The sequence below is a fragment of the Pyrenophora tritici-repentis genome, chromosome 8 (genome assembly GCF_003171515.1).
Source record: "Pyrenophora tritici-repentis strain M4 chromosome 8, whole genome shotgun sequence".
NCBI classification, from domain to species: Eukaryota; Fungi; Ascomycota; class Dothideomycetes; order Pleosporales; family Pleosporaceae; genus Pyrenophora; species Pyrenophora tritici-repentis.
Window position 1 is genome coordinate 1,292,269 of NC_089397.1, and position 20,218 is coordinate 1,312,486.

The 20,218-nt window shown below is 51.2% G+C and overlaps 6 protein-coding genes across 6 annotated transcripts; 4 read left to right on the forward strand and 2 right to left on the reverse strand.

Moving 5' to 3' along the window:
- Positions 1 to 71: 71 nt before the first annotated feature.
- Positions 72 to 876, reverse strand: PtrM4_139390 (putative microsomal signal peptidase 25 kda subunit protein; the record flags this gene model as incomplete). Its single annotated transcript, XM_001938028.2, has 3 exons — positions 72 to 428; positions 489 to 769; positions 837 to 876. 3 exons carry the CDS (start codon positions 874 to 876, stop codon positions 72 to 74), a joined length of 678 nt encoding a protein of 225 aa, XP_001938063.1.
- A 497-nt stretch (positions 877 to 1,373) lies between these two features.
- Positions 1,374 to 2,499, forward strand: PtrM4_139400 (DUF106 domain containing protein; the record flags this gene model as incomplete). Its single annotated transcript, XM_066109425.1, has 3 exons — positions 1,374 to 1,704; positions 2,103 to 2,264; positions 2,321 to 2,499. The coding sequence occupies 3 exons, from the start codon at positions 1,374 to 1,376 to the stop codon at positions 2,497 to 2,499; spliced, it is 672 nt and encodes a 223-aa protein (XP_065960347.1).
- Positions 2,500 to 4,414: 1,915 nt separating this feature from the next.
- Positions 4,415 to 6,357, forward strand: PtrM4_139410 (Herpes-BLLF1 multi-domain protein; the record flags this gene model as incomplete). Its single annotated transcript, XM_001938026.2, has 2 exons — positions 4,415 to 5,881; positions 6,298 to 6,357. 2 exons carry the CDS (start codon positions 4,415 to 4,417, stop codon positions 6,355 to 6,357), a joined length of 1,527 nt encoding a protein of 508 aa, XP_001938061.2.
- Positions 6,358 to 10,279: 3,922 nt separating this feature from the next.
- PtrM4_139420 (PRKCSH domain containing protein) lies at positions 10,280 to 11,975 on the reverse strand (the record flags this gene model as incomplete). Its single annotated transcript, XM_001938025.1, has 3 exons — positions 10,280 to 11,047; positions 11,100 to 11,828; positions 11,880 to 11,975. 3 exons carry the CDS (start codon positions 11,973 to 11,975, stop codon positions 10,280 to 10,282), a joined length of 1,593 nt encoding a protein of 530 aa, XP_001938060.1.
- A 499-nt stretch (positions 11,976 to 12,474) lies between these two features.
- PtrM4_139430 (HET domain containing protein) lies at positions 12,475 to 14,822 on the forward strand (the record flags this gene model as incomplete). Its single annotated transcript, XM_001938024.2, has 2 exons — positions 12,475 to 12,791; positions 12,854 to 14,822. The coding sequence occupies 2 exons, from the start codon at positions 12,475 to 12,477 to the stop codon at positions 14,820 to 14,822; spliced, it is 2,286 nt and encodes a 761-aa protein (XP_001938059.2).
- A 1,288-nt stretch (positions 14,823 to 16,110) lies between these two features.
- Positions 16,111 to 19,215, forward strand: PtrM4_139440 (SPS1, Serine-threonine protein kinase; the record flags this gene model as incomplete). Its single annotated transcript, XM_001938023.2, has 1 exon — positions 16,111 to 19,215. One exon carries the CDS (start codon positions 16,111 to 16,113, stop codon positions 19,213 to 19,215), a length of 3,105 nt encoding a protein of 1,034 aa, XP_001938058.1.
- Between the last annotated feature and the right edge of the window lie 1,003 nt (positions 19,216 to 20,218).

Genomic DNA, 20,218 nt, shown 5'->3' on the forward strand with positions numbered 1-20,218 from the left:
TGTGCATTCCCTGCTGAACCATGCACCCAGTCCTCAGCTATCTTCCTCCAAACGCACGAACAACTCCCTCACTACCTCCGCTTCTGCGCATCACCGCTCGCAAACTTGGCGCCGCTAGCCTTGAGCTGTTGCAGAACATCTATGGCATTGGAGCTGTTCAAGTTCATCGTCGTGTCCATGCCTGCGCTTCCCCGTCCAATCTCCTCTACGACATTGTTAGGGTCCGCAGCGCCGATGACCGGGACTTCAGAAGCGAGCCATTGCTGAAAGGGTTTCGCAACAAAGTAGCCATCTGCGGTGAACCAGCGGGTCATGGGCGCGCGGATGTGGAGGGTTTGCTTTGGGTTCGAGGCGTAGGGTGCGGGTGTGAAGACGACGTCGCATTCATAGATTGGGATGTGTTTCTTGGTGTGTGATGATATCCTCACCTGTTTTTGATTGGCTTGTTAGCAACTGCGCGCGGTCGGTTCGAAAGGGCTGCCACGTACCTTGCCGGTCTTGCCTTCTCCCTCGTACACAACACCCTTTTCCACGATCCAGAGCCAGAAGCTGAACGCGCCATTTAAAATGAAGTAGGCAACGACGGCCGGGAGGGTGAATGGCTTGCTGGCTTCCCAGCCGAACTTCCAGTCGTAGTAGAAGAGGGCGCCGGCGATGGTGACGGCTGTGTAGCCGAGGACTAATCGTACGTCGGTCTGGGTGTGGATTTGCTTGAATTTGAGCGAGTTGAGGTAGTTGGGCAGCGCATCGTCTGTTGTGTTCTTGAGGTCTGCGAGTAGTCTTTAGTACATACACTGGGAATTAATGGAGAGGTAGTAAGTGCTGGTGGGTCATACCAGAAAGTGAGTGCACTGCAATTTTCTGAGTCGCCGACATGATGAGATTAAGACTTTTTTTCGTATATAGACTGGACAGGATTAAAAGGGTAGCAGTGCAGTCTGGGAGCTCTTCCAGAGTTGGTAGATGTATCTTTGGTGGATGGACACCTTTCCATAAGGGCAAAGCGCGGACCCTGGTCATCCCGCCGGAGCCTCAGCGGCGGGAGCTTCAACTCGGTCGTCGTCGTCGCGCACCAACAACCCACCGACCACCTCCACCCCTCCACGCCTCGCTGCATCACGCCCGTCCTCTCCGTCCACTACCGGCACCATGGCACAGCCTGTAGTTCAGACGATCCATCGGGATCCCGCCCTGTTGTACGTGCGCCGCTGTTGATAGATGGGATGAAAGCGACTCAACTAACAATTCTACAGCTGGTGGATACTTCTCCCCATTACAGTGGTTATGGTACTTCTCCTATGCTCTGTCTCAATTCATGGACCCAATTAACAATTTCCGTTCAGGTCCTCACCGGCATCCTGCGCCACTACGCCATGACTTTACTCCAAACCACGCCCAAGAAACAGGAACTGGCCAAGATCCGGCAACAGCGCTCCCTCATCCGCGGCGTCAACCTGCGAACGAATGCCCAGGTGCTTTCCCCCAATGCCTTTGCTACGCGTAAAGCCTTCATGGTGCAGGCCTACCAAGAAGGCAGGTTTCTGGCTGAGCCGGAGCTGAGAGGGAAACCGAGACCGAATCCTATGAGCGACCCGGCGGCCATGGAGGGCATGATGGGCATGATGAAGGGACAAATGACGATGATGATTCCGCAGACGCTGATTATGGGGTGGATCAATGCCTTCTTTTCGGGCTTCGTTATTAGTAAGTCTTCCATTTCACTATGTGGGTTCCCGGGGCAGAAACCAAGGCCGCTCGTGTCATTCGACTTTTTCGTAGAGCATTCCCAATCTGGAGACGCCACCCCTGAGCGAGTGAGAGGATAGATTCGGCATCTCGTCAAACCTCTTCTCCTGCACATGTCAGCTACCGCTCGCTACTCGGGCATTGAGGATTGCGCTAGAGATTGGGGTGTTGCGATTGCATTCCTTTCGATCCATGTGGCTATGCGCTACTCCACATATCGAATATGGCAAATATGGCGGAGCGGCTGGTCGGACCATCACGTCGGATACGTTTGAGCGGGCACTCGGCAAGCATCGAACTTCGGCCCTGTGTGCAAAAAGCAAATATAGTCCTCGCTAACCGATACTACTCCACAGTGAAACTACCCTTCCCGTTGACGCCACAGTTCAAGTCCATGCTTCAATCTGGAGTGGGAACCCGTGATCTTGATGTCAGATGGGTATCCAGTTTGTCGTGGTACTTCCTTACCCTGTTCGGACTGCAGCCCGTTTATAACTTTATTCTCGGAAGCAACAATGGTATGTACAGCAGAACTTATTTCCAACTTGGGTTAAGCTAACCCCGGTGCACCCAGCCGCCAATCAGGTCACGCAACAGATGGCCATGGCCAATCCAGGCGCGGGTGGCATGATGGGTCCAGAGCAGGATCCAGATAAGCTCTTCTTGAGCGAAGCTGAGAATCTCGAGGTGCTGGAGCACCGATGGATTCTGGATGGCATTGAAGAGCGTCTCATTGCCAAAATGGGAGCGTGATATTGACCCATTGGCATAGTCAGTTGTCTATAGCACAGCCATCAAGTCGTCGATTGGCATTCGTACATATCCAGAGAAAAGACGTAAAAAGTACCATCCCACGCGCCACTGCGCAGTAGTACCTGAGCAAGATGACCGGCGCGAGATAGCCAGTTTCCATGACTGTCATGTTCATGTCGCAGTCGTACGTTTTGGGTACCACTGGTGGTATGGCTTGCAGGCATAGCCGGACATGTGCGGGGATAAGCATGTGGAACGAATGACATGTTCTGCGAGTAGCTAATTTCACATGCTTCAACACCTTGTCAATCCCCTGCACACAGAGCCGCTGGATGATCTGTTGCGATACCTGATAGCGAATCCATTCTGACGATAATCTTGTCCTGCTCACCCACGCGCTGACGCAGGGGCAGCGGAATTCAATCCAGAAGGCCCATGGTCCTCCTTTGACCTGAGACAGTGCACGCGCTCGCGCTCCGGCGCCCCAACACCCGCCATTTCCCCCCCCCCCCGCCACTCGCCAGTCACCAAGACCGACACGGCACGCACCGCCCCCAAGCAAGCCCCGAAATCCCAGACACGCCAGTCCTGTCGGACATGGTTCCTTTCACTAATTAGTTAATTAGTGTGATGCCTGATCTGTGAGGCAGTGACGGACGTGAATGGCTGCGTTCAGCTGTCAAAACAGCCCAGGCGCATCAATGTCGCTATCTTTGACCAGCGCTCATGAGATGACAGCTTGGTCCTGGTCGCTAGCGGCATATCCAACACCCTCCTGGCGATCTACGCCACATCACCTTGTGAGCCATGCTCCGCCCTATTTGGATGCCTAATTCGAGTGTCCTTGAGTGGAATGCGCCCCATCTAGTGAGCCATCATGCAGCGACCCCCAATGAAAAACCGCAGTACTCCACCCCTTGACGGACCATGGCTTTCCCTCTTGATCGGAACCCGGGCTCCTCATCAGCGTTCCCTTTTACGCAGCAGCCATCGGAACAAACGAGTCCTTGATGCAGGTGCGGGTGCACAACAGTGACTGACCCCGAACATTAATGCGCGGCCTCCTGATGAGATCAAGGGTGATGGGCTCGGTCTCCTACAGTGTACCGTACGTCTGTTGTTCATCTCGTTGCTTCGTTAGCGTCTGGCCCCCAACGGTCAAACTGGTGGGCCCACAGCGCTGTATTCCCATCGTATGGTCCGCATCGTCCTCCGGATGATCTAGTGAGTTGCCCAGGCCGCGGGATGCAGCTCAGAGCATGGGAGTTAGCTTTGGTCATATCGCCATACAGTAGCGATCTGCCAGAGCTTTGTCGAAATTGCCATGGATCTGCGGCTTCATCCTGGGGTTGGACACTATACGCTGTACGCGGCAGGAGCCAAGTGTCCACGTAGGACTAGTGGTGGCTGACAGCATGCGTTCCTACCGAGAGTGGCCCACCGGTCAAGCTGAAGTGCAGGGGAGTACATGTCAAGTGCAAGGTTTCACAAGATCGGTTTTTATTGGTGGCTCCATGCGGCTCTGCTGAGGGCATATAGACATAAAACACTGTAGAGCATGACGGCCTCAGAGGTACATCATACCAGGACACTAGGCAGTGCAACTCGACATCCGGTTTCTTGCTTTGCTGCCTTGAGCTGTTATACTCATCAATCACTGCTCCGCCTCCTTTGTCTTGCTATTTCTTCGTCTAGTCCCAGCGCTCGGACTGTGGCTCACGGCCAGTATTACGAGCGAACACTTTGATCGTGCTGTTAGCTTCGTTGTAAGTGATAAAAACCTTGACATGAGACATTAGTGATGGGCATAGAGTTCTAACTATCCAGTGTAGTCTTTTATCAGTACATTACAAGGTCCTCGATCTGTATTGACAATCTCGGTTTTCCGAACTTGTCGCTTCGTGTAACATTGGATATGGCTATGAACGGCCAACAGTTCGGAGACTTGCCGCAAATACAAGCCATGGACGACTCACATATGCATGGCTGGGCAGCAGAGCATTACAACTACTGGCAGCCATACAAGCAGCATCCAGTCAGCTTCCCTATGGAAGAAGCGTACATTGGCGACTTCGACTGCGGCGCGGTCAGCGTCCAACCAATGCAGCGGTTCATGCTCGAGCAGTCTCCACTTACGTCCGGCATGCTTCATGCGAACATCCCACTGGACGGTCGATACGAAAGGTACTACGAGCAGCAATGGCCTTCCACAGGTTGCTTTCGCAACATATCGCCAGACCGGACATCGTCTGGCAACACTAGCCAGAACACACAAGATGAAATACCTTCACCACAGATGTATCATACGGGCCTGCACTCGCACGGCAGTCCAATGGAACAGTACCAATTATCGCTTGCATTCAATCCAATTGAGCAGTTCCAAGGTGGATCCTATCCAACCGAGACTCCAAAGTTCCAACAGAACATCAGCCTTCGCGAGCTGGAGTATGAGCCACCAGTACACGAAGCAGTGATAGAGGAAGCTGAGGAAGTCAAGATGAAGCAAGAAGCCACCTGCGACAAGGAGGATGAGGTTGTCAAGGAAGAAGCAACGCCAGAATACATGGGCTACGCAGACTCTGCCATTGGCCACTCAGTGCGCGACGCGCAATCAGTTGAGCCTGTCGATATACCCGACGAGCCCGCATCTGATTCTGACTACAGTCCTTCTTCGTCCCGCTCCAGGAAGCGAAGACGGTCTACAGCATCCAACAGCAACTCAAACCGGACACAAAAGCGACGCGGCCACGCACGCAAAGACTCCCAGACCACTAGTCCCATCTCATCAGTAAAGTCAGAGAAGAAGTCTCGAAGGACCTCCAAGGCATACAGGGGAGTCATCATGGACACCAACACTCGAGACAGCGACCAACGGCCCTTCCCCTGTCCCCTCGCCGTCTACGGCTGCACATCCAGCTTCCCCTCCAAGAACGAATGGAAGCGACACGTCAGCACCCAACACATCAAGCTCGCCTACTGGCGCTGCAACCTCTGCGCCCCCTCCACCGACCCAAGCAACTCGCACGCCGTTTACTACAACGACTTCAACCGCAAAGACCTCTTCACCCAACACCTCCGCCGCATGCACGCCGCACCCAAAGACAAGACCTCATCCAACCATCCAGAAAAGTACCCCGTCACTGAAGACAACCTCGTCGAAATTCAGACGCGCTGTCACCTCCCCCTACGCTGCGCACCACAATGCTCAAAGTGTTTGTTCTGCGATAAGACGTTCCAGGGTGCGACATCGTGGGATGAGCGCATGGAACATGTGGGTCATCATCTGGAGAAGGATCAGAGCAGTGTAGCTAGTATGCTTGATCCGGCTACGTGGAGGGCAGATGAGGGGCTCGAGAAGTACCTTGTTGAGGAGGGGCTTGTTGTTAGGGATGCTGAGGGGTGGAAAATTGGAAGTGGGAAGCCTAGGAGGCGGCATGCGCCTGTGGAGAGTAGTGAGGATGAGGATGATGAGGAGTGAATGGGTAGGTGTTTGGCTTGGTGGAAGTTTCTTTGGTTCGCAAGAAAAAGGTGTTTGCACGACACGTTCGCTTAGTTGATACCCTTGGTTTTTGGCGTTTGGGAGATTACGTTAGCGTCTACTTTGGCTCTCTCTCGACTTTCTGGTTTGAGGATACGTTTAGTACGCTGCTCTCGTTTTCTACATGATAAATTATAGAAAGAATAACGTTCCAACACCACATTAGCTGCTAGTTCTCATCTCCCTCTAGCATCTGATATCTTAATTCAATATTTGCAAAACATCGCTATCCAGCTATCTAATGAGCTGATATCCCCCAGAACTTGTTCTTCACTCCGGCACCCCTTCCCTCACAGTCGCGAAGTCGGAACTCCCACTAAGCAGCCAACGGCACCCCCGCAAACCTACTTCTTACATGTCCAAAACATTGGTACACTAACATAAAACATCTATATTTACACCATCATCATCATCATCATCATCATTAACGGCCCCGCCTACCTACAATTCACAATCCATCCACAATCCACTCACTGCATACAACCTACCAGTCACAGCGCCTCCTGCCTCCCCTCCCCAATCCCGCCTTATCTCCACGCTTCCATCGCCACCAACACCTACAAATGCCACAATCCAAAATCTAAGAATATACCTCTCCATCTTTCACCTCGGCAACGCCATCCCTCCTTCTCGGCACTTCGTCCCGGCCGATCAGTTAGTACAGCGAGCTACTTACCCGTTTGAGCAACCATGACGCACGGGCGGAGGAGTTGTATTACGGCTGTTTGATGCGGGCGGGTGAGAAGCTTGGCGCGATTTTTGGCTGTGAGTTTGACGTGGGGGTGTGCATTTAGATTTAGATAGGGAGGATTGGGATGGGGGTGGGGGTTTCTAGATGGTGCAGATGCAGATGCAGAGGCGGATGCGGGGGCGGAGATGAGATGAGATGGCATGGCATGGGAATAGCATGTGTAGCGGAAGATGGATGGTTTTACGGTTAGTAGAATTGTAGGATTGTAGGTAGCAGGGGCCCTTGAAGGATTGTAGTGCAGATGTACGGAGACGGGAGACTTTTTGATAGAGGCAAGTGCGTGAAGGGAGGGGCTGGAAATATCACTGTGGCTGTTTTCTGCTTGTGGCTGGTCGGAGCCGTGGGGTTTGACGGACGGGTACGCATTCGGGTTATGCGTGTGAGGCGAGGCATAGCCGTGGAAAGTGCGTCCAGATTGTGACCATAATGCACATGTGGTCCTTTCACGTGACTGGTACCTATTCGGTAAGAGTCATACAAGTAAACGGGCATCTGTCCCGTATTTACCGTTGCGCCTCCTCTCACTCATACCCTCTTATCAATACCCTAACATAATCTCCAGAACAAAAGGCGAAAAATAGGCAAAGCAAACGACGTGTCGCTAACTCGATGCCTGAATGCATGTCTGCTGCCTATTCAGGCCAGCAAGAGTGGGGCACAAAGGTGAGGCTGAGACAAACCTCTGTCCTCCTGACCCGCCTCTGCAGCTACGAGCTTGATCCTCCAAGACTGCTTGCTTGCGCTTGCTTGCTTTGCTGCGCCCCCGCTTTGCAGGCCGGCTATCGGGTTTATCAATCCATGATCCGTGGCAGTGGTAGCGGTGTCTGGGCCTGGGCTAACTACTACTGTGTGACGAAATAACATGCACCTTTCCCGTTGTCAAAGGTGAAGATGGAGGACCGATGCGCGCGGGTTAGATTGCGTGATGCAGGACGCTGGGCCGGTGAGGAAAGAGGGCAAATGTTTGCCTTGAGTACTCTGTTTATTGCCGAAACTGGGTATGCGGTTATTGAATATCAACTCTGGTCCTGCGCACATACAGCGTTCATGATTCACATGAATTAGCATTGCGTCATTGAAACGGATGTTCGTATCCGATCGCGTGGATGGTGTTCTGGGAGCATGCGTCGAGGATGCGAGTAGATCCAAATCTAGATCTGAATCCGAATGCTTTCCCCGTTTACATGCATGATTGACGGGTATGGGATCCCAGGACGTGAATCCTTGGCTCGGTAGGTGCAGGACGGATTCGGGTTCTGTAGGGAGCTTGCCCGGCAAGTGGCGCTGGCGGGGGGGGGGGTTGAGGGGATGACGTCATAGGCAGTGAGGCGTGTAGTTCAATACATAGACGACATTTTGGTGGCTTTAATAAGTTTGGATTTCACCGAAGCTAGAGTGGACTTCAGTCAAGCTAGCCAAGTACTTAAGTAAGCTCGGTTCTCTTCCTCTGTCCTTCTCTTTCGTCTACAGGGTTCCAAAAGTTTATTCCAAAAACAGTGAAGAGACAACCAATAGTTTTCCGTGCGATCGCGTCGAAAGTTCTATCTGGATACCATGATATGGTTCATTATTACTTCCATTCTATTCCCAAAATCAATGACAGCGACGAACTATGTGCAGAGTCCATTGTCATGTATGATGACACATGTTCGTCAAAAGCTCGTTTGAAAATATACACGCTTCAAATGTTTTATCAATGCATCACCCAAAAGATCACTGTCTCTTATTATGCGAAATTGAAAAGAGAAAAAAACAGTTTAACAATGTTGCCACGTGCAATATACTCATTTTAAAACTCAAAAATGACCTCTGCCATGTGTCGCGTTCCTCGGGGCATATAAACTCTAATTCTATTATACCTTCTCTTCTCCTCGCACCTACAATATTTTTCTCAAAATATCTTAGAAAACACCTGGGACTGATGTGTCTGTAAAACCCGCATGAAGCATCTCATGGACTCTGCTTCTCCTCTCCGTGTATTTACTACACCTGCCAAAAAGATCCCTCTCTTCTTGCTATGATTGTCTCTGCCACCATAAAACTTCAAATCTCCAGATCGAAACACGGATCGGATTGAGTCATGTCTGGATTTGAGAAGCAAAAGTCTCAAACTCGATCTAACTGGCTTTTTACAAACAATATGTCAAAAGTCGAAAACATCAATATCCATGCCTCCGTCTCCCGGCACTGTTTCTACTAGACTTAAAATTACTTAGCGCATACGAGCTTGCGCATATAAACTCTTGACTTTCTCTCCTCTTCTTGGTTACTTCTTTACCTTACTTTCTCAAAATTCCTAAAATCAGCGCGCTCACAATGATATGTTTTCTCCGCGACCAAAAATTTGACATGATAACCGAGGACCTCGTTGAATGTCTCCGCCTGTTCTCCTCCTGCGATTCAAAAGATAATAAAAAGATCACCGTCCCTTATATGAAAATCCAGTCTTCCCCGTTTTTCCTACTTTTCTACCTCACTTTCTTCCTCATCTTCTAAAAAAGTAGAAAGACCAAGCTGACATGACCGCTGTCCCTCAACGAAAATAAAAAGTCCAATAATGGTATGTGTGCTTGTGACGCCACTGCAATCTATTTCCCCACTCTCAATAAAAGACGACGATGGAATCGAAAATGCCCGTCGCTCGAGTGAAAAAGTCAGGAGTAAAGGACGAATGTGTGCTGGATGCACTGTTCAAGAGGATGTATCCCAATCCCATGTTTCTCTCCTCTTCCTCCTCTTCCCCTCAAACCACACACACACTCTCTCTCATTTACCTAAAACCTATGCTGAATTCTAAAAAACACCCCCGCAACTAAAGGAAAAAGTCCAAAATAACACTATCACCGACACATGTTCCAAAATGAATTGGAATGTACCGAATGTTCCTTCTGCTTCTGCTTCTTCTTCTTCTTCTAAAAAACTCGAGCTTTCTCCGAACATGACGTCTCCGTGACAATACACTACTCAAAAACTAATACTACTAGTCATGATGTTCTGCAACGCCAACACGAGGATCAAAACTAAAAATCATAACAACCCTTTCCGATGTTGCTGGAAAAGCGAACTTTCAACCTCAGCATGAAAAGTGCTTGTGGATAGACATATGTGGGCGTATGCATGTAGAGAGCGATGCATGTGTGTGAGACTGCTGCGGTAAAAGGAACCCGGGATTCGGATATGGGCCGTTATTCTCAGTTGTTTGTAGTTAGGTTCATAGTGTAGCCCCTCTGAATGTGTTCATAAAACTGAGCGGAGAAAGCAACGTGTAAAAACCAAGTACAGTCAGCGGTATTTTGACCGCAGAAAGAATCAACTAAAAATGGGGTGGAGATTGCTGTCATTTTGCTGGATGTATGGACTTGAAAAATGGATACTCAGGTCTCATGTGAGGAGCATGTCTGAGCAGCGATGTTGATTAGTAGAGATGTAGGCTCAAATGACCGTTTGAAAGTGGACATAATTCGATGCAAAGCTATACCCTTGAACCAACACTACAGCTCATCTTTGTATACCTCCTCACTCCCTTCCTGAGCCTCTTCCTCTTCGCCCTTTTCATCAGCCTGCTCCCTCTCCCTCTCTTTCCCCATACCTGCACCATCATCATCCTTGCTCTTCGTAGTCTTTTTCTTCGTCTTCTCGCCAACCTGTTCGTCGGTATCAATAATACCTCGGAATTCCCTGCCGTGTGGTGTGTCAACCAGAACTAACTTCCACCCCTTCTTGCCAGCCAGCTTCTTCAGGTTGACCTTGAATGTCTCTACATCCTTGGGATCGGCAATGTTGAACTTCTTCATCTCCTCCTTGGACATTTGTTTACCATCGCTGCTGGCTACCGTGGCAATGAAGGTTTCCTTTCCACCACCGACCACGACAGACTTTTCGATGACCTTGCCTTCGGTACCAACAAGCGTCTTGGCACCGACTTCGATCCCGCCGATGATGGGCCCGCGCTTCGTAGTGCCCTCAAGGCCATCAGTCGCGTCGCGTATGGGGTTGGTGTTGACGTCATCGGCATTCTCGGTGGCGATGAGGCGCTCAGCTGCCGCTATCTTGGCGGAGGCCTGCGCAGCCGTCCACGAATCGACTTCGGACTCTGGTATGACGGGTTTGCAGGTAATGGGGTGTGCAAGGTTCTCTTGCGGTGGGGTAAAGGCGACATCGTTGCAGAGGCGTGGTGTGTCAACAATCATGAGGTAGGAGCAGGTGCTCGTCTCCTTGATCATAGCAATTCGATCGGCGGACTGTGGGTTGCAATGGAACTGAAGGACGTGTCAGCATTGAGAGCGTTATGGAATTGGGTGCGACACATACCTGAACATCAATCTTGCGGGGCCTGCCTGTCAAATCGCACTCTGTGCCGTCGGACAGACGTTGCACCATGTATCTGCTTGAACCCTTTGTTTCTAACCTGGGAACTTCCAGGCCCTTCTCTTCGTCGTCGTCCTTTACATGATCCTCATCATCGAAAGTCTCCTTGCTGCCCTGTTCGCTTCCGAGCGTCTTACGCGCGTCGCCTTTCTTGTTCTTCTCTTCCTTGGGATATCTCCCAAGCACAAAGCTATGCACGCTCGTGTCTTCCACTGGGGGGTAAATAGGGACGCCACGACCCGGCGGCAGCTGGTGGAACTGCTTGACCTCGTCCTTGTAGCAGAAGCTATAGCTCCACCAGCCGCTTAGGTAGTATATGCAGTTACCCCGCATACCCTCAAGAAGCTCCCATCCTCGATCCGTCGCTCGCATAAGCTCCTTCTCCTCTTCAGCCTTGGCTTCTGCAGCAGAGGTGGTGCTGTTTTGCAGGGTTTTCTCTGGTATCGTTGGTATGCTGCATAGATATCGCTGTCCGTGTAATACGATTGCTTCATATGTCTGCTCGAGTGCATCATCTGCGGGTGGTATATCCGCCGCTGGCTTATCGCGCTTCGAAAGTTCCTGGGTTTCCTGCGACCCTGCCGTCGCCGAACTCGAGCTAGGCGATGCGTGGGAGAGAAGGGCTGTCGCATCGTTTTCTGTCACGAACGTATCCGGCCACAAGACCTCATACTAGAAATCGCATCAGCACAGTGTCATCAGTCACTTGGTACGGCGTCATACTTGAGGGAAAGCGAGCAAGTCGTCAAAGACGCTGAATGCATGTTGGCTAGCGAGCGCAATGCGCAAGACGGCCGGAAGCGCCCATATACCCCTCATGGTTGAAACCGAATGCTACGAGAGGTGGTGAAGGAATTGAGGCATGCGACGTGGAGCTGATTGCGGACTTGTTGTATCCTGGTTGGAGCCAGATGTCACTTCCGTAACTCAGCAAGCCTAAGCCGCATCGGGTAAAACACATGAGTGCGTACACAACTTCATCAGCACTCGTATTATTTCTCCGTCTAGCGAACAAATCAATTACATCTATCGTCCACCTGTACACGAAATGACGACGTGTCCAAAAATGGCCAAAATACAAAATGACGCTACTGGTTGTTCACGACTCAGCCCACGCATATCCTCTGATCACATCGCTGTTAGCCGATGGGTGGCCATATTGCTAGTTCAGACTGGTAGTCGAAAGCCTTCACTAGGCTGTGCTTGAAGCAATGCGGGGCAGTACGTGCAGCACCAACCTCGCCAAGCAAAATCCTACAGAGACATTCTTCCATTTTCCACCCATGTTTCTCCATCACCGATATTTTTGCGCCCGAACATGTTTCTCTCACCAGATAGCGCGCGAGGACGAACGGGGGAGACCATATACCCTGGGGCACCGCTCCAGGCCAATGGTATCAGGCTCGTAAACCTACTGCCTGGCAGATGGAAAGATCCAATCCTCTGCGAACTAATCAACGCCGACCTTGGAACTGCTCGCTATCGGGCCCTGTCTTACGTGTGGGGCTCCGCTCATATCACGCGACCTATACGACTCAATAACCGTACTTACTCGGTGACCATTAACCTTGAGAGTGCACTGAGGCATCTACGAGAGAAGTATCGAGATGGATTGACCCTATGGATTGACGCGCTGTACGTAACGTACCTGTTTGGGCATCGTGGACGTCTCTAACCATGGTGCATCTCGCAATTAGATGTATTGACCAAAAGAATGTCGGCGAGAGAACACATCAAGTCAAGCTCATGGGACGAATCTATGCAGAATGTACAGAGTGTATAGTGTACCTAGGGAACAACTTAGACGACACCGCTGTTGCGTTGACTGAGCCGCCGCCAGTTCTGTACTTTGACGAAGTTACTGTGCCCCGGGTGGTAACCCTACGATCGAGACGCAAGCCAGGCATATACGACATTTTCTTACTCTTCCAAGAATTAAGCCGAGGTGGTCATCCACACGAGACTTCGGCTTTTGGTAATGCACCAGAGATACTCACAACAGACCGACGAAAAACTCAGGATCGACTGAACTTATTGGAGACTTTGAGAAGATTCACGCATGCTCCATTCACACCATGGTGGACTCGGATATGGGTTGTACAGGAGATAGCAGCTCCGCCTCGAGTCGTCGTCGTTTACGGAACGATCTCTGCACCATGGACAATGTTTGCAATCGCGGCCCGTGAGTATGTGAGGCACAGCAAGACATGCTGCAATCATGATATCAAGTTCATGCCACGGGATGAGCTGGCAGTCTTGGAATATAGTTTCGATATGATCATTTCCATTGACGATCTTCGTAGCGCACAACAGACACACAAACAAAATATCCACGACAGCGCTGAGAGGATGCAACCTCCTTTACTACTGGATTTGCTCATAGCCTTCCGTGACAGGAAGGCTTCGGATCCTCGAGACAAAGTCTATGCCCTTCTTGGTATGGCTCGGACTGAGGAAGGCAGAGCATTGGTACCAGACTATTCGTTGAGCGAAGTTGAAGTCTTCCGTAAAGTAACAGTGGAGTCAATATACGCCACCGAGGACCTTTCTCTCTTCAGTACTGAGCTGGGAAGAAAGTTTCGAGATGATTTGCCATCTTGGGTTCCTGACTGGGGTGCACCAGGAAGGTCTATCTACACATACAACGCGGAAGCCCTGGAACTTTACAATGCATCTCCAGACAAAGCTACACGCCTTTCGGTCTTACCAATCGACCAAGACGCGCTGAAGTTAAGGGCTACGCGTATCGGAACTGTTCAGCATGTTGGCGATGTTATGTGGGGAGACGATGCAGAATACAACCAGAGGACACTTAGAAAATGGTGGGATATGTTGAACGCAGTGGATTCAGGGTCTGGCATGAGAAGTGTCATTCCTCATGATCTATGGAGAGTGTTGTGTGCAGACATCGTATACTACTCTCAGCAGTCAAATTTCCGAAGGAGAACGCAGTTCACCGATGAACTCATGTTCATATGGTGGGCGAATTTCTCGCGTTTATCACCATTTTTGATAAAACCAAATGATCCAAGGTTTTGGTCAAAAGAGGCGATAATGTGGGCGGATCTGTTTACGTTATGGCCAAACGCCACGCATCTGAGCTCTTTAGATGCCGAGGATATCTCCGCTGACTTTTCCCCCCGCTTCGTGCAGGATGCATGTGATGTTTTGTCAGATAATATCAAGGAGATCACTTTTCGCATGATCTACGACGCACTCTACGAAACACCGGAAAATTACTTCATCTTCTCAAGCAGTCCAACTCCGGGATCAGCTCACCCTCGTAAAGAAGCGCCATGGAGGGACCTATTTGTCAAGGCACTGGGAAAGTTGAGGGAGCATTACGGTTCAGATGTTCAGATGGATTTACTGGAAATAGTGGGATTCTCGCAGATCGTTGAGGAATCCATACGCGCAGCGACACTCTCACGGCGGATGATTGTAAGCTCGGGAACTCTGGGGTTGGCGCCAGCAGGAACTGCGGTTGGAGACGCCATATACATCCTGACGGGTGGCTTGACGCCATTTGTGTTGCGGCAGCGCAAACAGAATTTTTCAAAGACAGAGATGTTGAAATATGAGATTGTTGGCGATTGCTATCTGCACGAGAGGATGGACGGGAACAAAAAAGACCAGGACCATGTTGAGTGGATAATGCTGATATAGAGAGACCCATTATAGGAGGACTGAACATATACCGCATCCTAGCCATGAGCTTCGTGAATGACTAAGACCATACAGTGTGTGCGATCAAGGATTTCCACATGACAGAAGAGTTTGTGTTATGTCATAGAAAGAAACATTTCCCGTATCTACGAGCTAGTATCGCGTAGTTGTAGCGTTGTTGCTGACCTCGGGAAAGCCGGGGCCATGCAGGCGCGCTAATAGGGGGGCTCCGGCGGTCCTTGACGCGTCTTTCCACACTAACGCGAAAACACGTGCCGCTGCTGCCTTGCCAGGGGCACCCCCACTAATTGGCACGGTCAGCCAATCGCGGGGTGCGCGCGGGCCGCTTGCAATGTCTCACGGCTCGCAACATTTGGGACGGTCATCTTCTTCTCCCTCATCTGCCCTCGTCTTAGGTCTTCGCTCTGGTTCTGCTAGCAAAGGTGCGTTGTTATCGTCTCAATTGCAACCGCACAATTGTTATGTGTCGCCAAGTACGTTTGCGCTGACAAATAGCCGTAGAGCCTGTTCCTAGGGCAACCCTCTGCATCCTCTCTCGTCCCACGCCTTTGCTCTGTCTTGCGTACGCGCAACAAGCCAATAGCCCTCATTTCCACGTTTACCTATACGCTGTTATCTCTCTGCGCGTCGCTGTGCTATATATTACGTCATCCCCCGCTTTCGAAGTCGCGTACCGGATCTACACATGTTATTGGGCCCGAATCAGCTGAGAATACAAGATTATAAACAAACCGCCCGTTATCGGCAATAGCCGCATGAATATCAAGCGCGCCTGACCTCTCAGCCGGGCTGCAATTTGCGAATTTGGTGGCGAAGAAGCGCATCGCATCCAAGGGTCCAGGAAACAACAACAACATCGTGCCTTCCGTGCAAACGGAGAGGCCGCGCTACATCCCATTGGGTTGGTAAACGTAGAGGAACTGTCACACTAAGCAACTTGCGACGTACATTTTCCCTGCGGGGCCAACCTGAGATTGCGCGCAATACCCCTCTAGGTGGTCGCCCTCGAGCGCACGGTCCAGGATCGTGTATTTACTCTGCCCAAGTGACCCTCCATTCGAATTGCGCGATAGCGACGCAAGGACCACCAGCGTTCCCTTCGACTACTTATATGGCCCAATTCCCACCAACTTGAACCCAGAAATCACCACACTTCCTCACGACTCTCAACTCCTGCGAACGACTACTACGAACGAACCTCCCATCTGACCCGAACCTTTCCAACCGAAAACACACCACAACAGAAAGAGACTTTCACTTTGTCAAGATGGAAGCTGAACCCTCTCAACAGACCCAGCCTGCCACCCAGCAGGTTCTCGACCCGCGCCGCCTAGGCAGGAACAACTCCGGCCTCAACGAGGGCGATATCGCAGATGTCCTCGTTATCTTACACCCGGCTACACCCACTGCCATCAGAATCGTTGAGCAATCAGCGAGGTACCGACCTGAACACGTACTGTTCAGGAACTCTCTGGATTCGATAAGTGGCTCCGTCACAGATCCCGAAGAACAAGAGACGTTCATCTTGAACCCTCCCGCAGAGCGAACAGTTCCCAGCTCACGTGCAGGCGCCGACCTCGCTCTTCGTCTCTCTTCCGCAAACAAGCTCAAGTTCAAGCATCTTGGGTTCATCTTTGGACGCAACCACCAGAGCTCTGATATCATCTTCGGCCAAGACTCCGGAAAGCGAATCAGCAACCAGCACTTCCGGATCTACATCAATGTAGACGGCTTGTTGATGATTGAGGACATGTCGACGAACGGTACATTTGTCGACGACGCTCTGCTAAAGTGCAAGGTCCCTGGCCTGCCGAAGATCCGAATGCTAAGCTCAGGATCAATCATCTATATCCAGAACGCCAACGATGCCGAGATGATCAAGTTCATCGTGCGGGTGCCCTCCAGGGTTGCCTACTTGGAACGCTTCCGAGGAAACTTGCGAGACTTTATCAATGAATGCAACCCGGGCATCGGTGAGGAACAGAGCAAGATGGTGCAGCGCGTCACCCAACAGTTTGGCGGGCCGGCCATGAAGTGGGATGGTGGCGTCTGCTACAATATCATTGGCCAGATTGGAAAAGGCGCCTTTGCCACCGTCTACCAGCTTGCCACGAAGATGACCGGAAAGCTGCATGCTGCTAAGGAGCTCGAAAAGCGGCGGTTCATGAAGAACGGCATGCTTGACAAGAAGATCGACAACGAGATGAAGATCATGCAGGGACTGCGACACCCGAACATCGTAGAGTTCACTGAATACCACGATCAGGGTGATTACCTGTACATCATCATGGAGTATGTCCGGAACGGTGACCTACAAGGTTACTTGAATCAGGTTGGCAAGATGAAGGAACCCATCGCGAGGACAATGGCTCAGCAGATCCTGAGTGCCCTTGACTATCTCCACCGGGCTAAGATCACTCACCGCGATATAAAGCCAGACAACATCCTCGTCGCCGATTTGGACCCTTTCACCGTCAAGCTCTCCGATTTTGGATTGTCCAAGGTAGTTAAGCACGAGGAGACTTTCTTGAAGACATTCTGCGGCACGTTGCTGTACTGCGCTCCCGAAGTATTCCCCGATTTCAACGGACAATCCAAGGGAACAAAGCGACGACGTGGCGCGAAAGTCTACCATTCGTACAGCTCATCTGTGGACATCTGGTCATTTGGAGGTGTACTGTGGTATGCGCTCTGTGGTGAGCCCCCTTTCAAGGGCGTCGCAGATGCCACAGGCGAGGCCATGTACCACAATATCATGGACACCACCCTGAACCCCGCACCTCTCCGCAAAGCTGGTGTGTCGGATCTTTGCATCGACCTTCTGATGCGCATGCTTCGTGTCGACCCGGCGGAGCGACCGACTGACCGTGAGTGTCTGAGTCATCCATGGCTCAAGGACGGGGCAACAATCCCCGCTGATCCAACACTGCAGTCCATCGTTGAGGAAGACGAGTCTGAGCATGCTGAGCAAGAACTATCACAGCTCAGCATCCAAGAGGAGGATGAAGCAGAGATACAAAACTCGGACGTAGAGGATGACATCCTTGGCGACGAAGAAATGATGCAGTTTGTCGGAGAGCGAAAGCCAAAGCGTGTCCGCGCCGACCCTCGGTATCCACGGCATCAGTTGCGGGGTCGCGACGATTCCAGCGTGGAGCCTTCATTTACTTCGTCGCACCTCGTCAACGACGAGAGTTTCAGGGTGATGCCGACACCAAGGCAAGCCCGTCTGTTTGGTGAGATTGGCCAGTCTGCACTGCAGAGCTCAGGCATTCTGAATGCCCATGCCAACAATGCTCTGTCGCAAGAAGAGTCGGTCGAAATGCCCCAGAATGACGGAGCTGCAGACTATAACCAGTCTGCAGCTGAGTCTGAGTACCTGGGACCATTCACAGCCCCCGCGCAGTTGGAACGCGGCAGCTCGTCGACAAGCCTCCTCGGCACAGAGTCTTTGGTACGGGACCTGAACATGACCTCGCCGCACTCGCCTATATCAAGGACGCAGAGTCCGGCGATGCCAGCGACTCCGAAGACACCGGAGGTGGTTCAGCACAGTTCCTTGGGCCAATCATCAAAAGAGTTCAGCCAAGTCAGCGAGCCGACCCCGAGGGCGAGACCTTCTGGAATGAACCGCCAGATCAACCTCCCTCTCACTCCGTCGTACTACTACGACCCAATGGATCCCAATACTCATAATCTAGAGTACGCATCTAGAGTGAGTGGATTTGACTTTGTATCCATGGGCCAGGACGCAGTGAGCGGAGCATCGGCGTATCCGGACACGACAGCATCGGAGGCGAGTACGCGCTCAGTCTCGTCCAGTGCGGCGGCAGCATCCTCTCCCGCTGCAGAGGTTGTCCCAATTCCCGTCGAGCTTGATATTCGTCCGCCACCTCGGCGACTAGGCAAGCTCATCGCGACGCCGGATTCCTTTCTGCCCAACCTAACGATCAACATCGACCAGAGCAGGACTTCCTGGGGACGCTTGCCCGGAAACACAGTAGTATACGAAAACAGTCGCGATATACGAGTTCCGAAGACGGCATTGATCATCTTCTTTTACACACCAGACGGAGATCAATTGTCCCAGCCAGGCGTAGACTGGACCAGCTTCGATAACTTGAAAGTCGGAATCTGGACGTGCGCGACCCACGGCATTTACATCAACGGCAAGCACCTCCGACAAAAAGACGAGAACGGCCGGGCACGCTTTGGTCACCTGCACACGGGCGACATCGTGCAAGTCTACCAGGACGGTCGCGGTACGGAGTGTTTGAAATTCCGTTGCGAATTCTACGTTGGCGTAGGCAAGAATCCGAGACCCCCAGGCGATCAATTCGTCATACAGGCTGGGACTCTGTTGCCACAGTAGGTCTGTGGTACGGAGGAACCTGTGGGGGCTGCGTCATAGTTATATTGTTTTCATATTTCTAATCATCTGGTGTCATTGTTGTGGTAGCTATGTGTACATGTCTGTATTTAGCGGGCGTTTTGGTGGACGCGGTTGCTGCGTTTAGGCATTATCATCTCTACTTTTCTTTTCTCGTACACGATACATATCCACTGCATTTGCAGAGGTCTTGTTCGGATAGGGATGGGTGTTGGGAATATACCATGTACTGCGATCAAGGACAGATGGCGGGGATAAAGGGAATATCAAGAGTGATTACATAGCTAGAACTCCCACCCTGGACAGGGCGGACGTAAGCAAGATTGGCTAAAAGTTCAAAGAATCTGAAAGACACTGCATCACACCACTCATGCAATCAGCGTAAAGTAACAAACAGTAAGACACTTGTGCAATTTAGTCCTACAACTACCCCGCTAACCAGAGTACCTACGCACACGTACCACTAGATCAAAGCGAGTGAACAATCTGTGTCGATAAAAAAGAACCCAACGAGCACTTCGTCTGGACTGGGTAAACGAACAGCAGTAGAACCAAGACCAAGGAAAGGAGTGAGATATGTCCAGGACTAGAACAAGTTACCAGACAAATAAAAACCTTCCACCGCCGAACCCCGCAGCCACTGAGGCCTTTTCACCTCTAACACTCACTCCCAAAGCAAGCAATACCACGTAGGTCCCAAAAGAGTGAAAAGAGAGAGAGGTACAAGGTCTCTGCAAAAAAAAAGTTTGTTTTGAACTGATGGTGATGATATAAACAAGATCTGCTATCGTGGGCAGTACGTCCATCACGGGCGCGCCAGCCTAAAGCGTGAGAGGGTTTGAAAAAAAAAAGAGAGAGAGAGGTAGATAGCAAGTTAAAGATACAAAGAGGGGGCTTGTTGTTTCACGGTGCACTACCCATTAGAAACACCTGCCAACACCGATGCTGCCCGATTTGAGAAAAAGAAAGGTTGAAAGCAAAACCA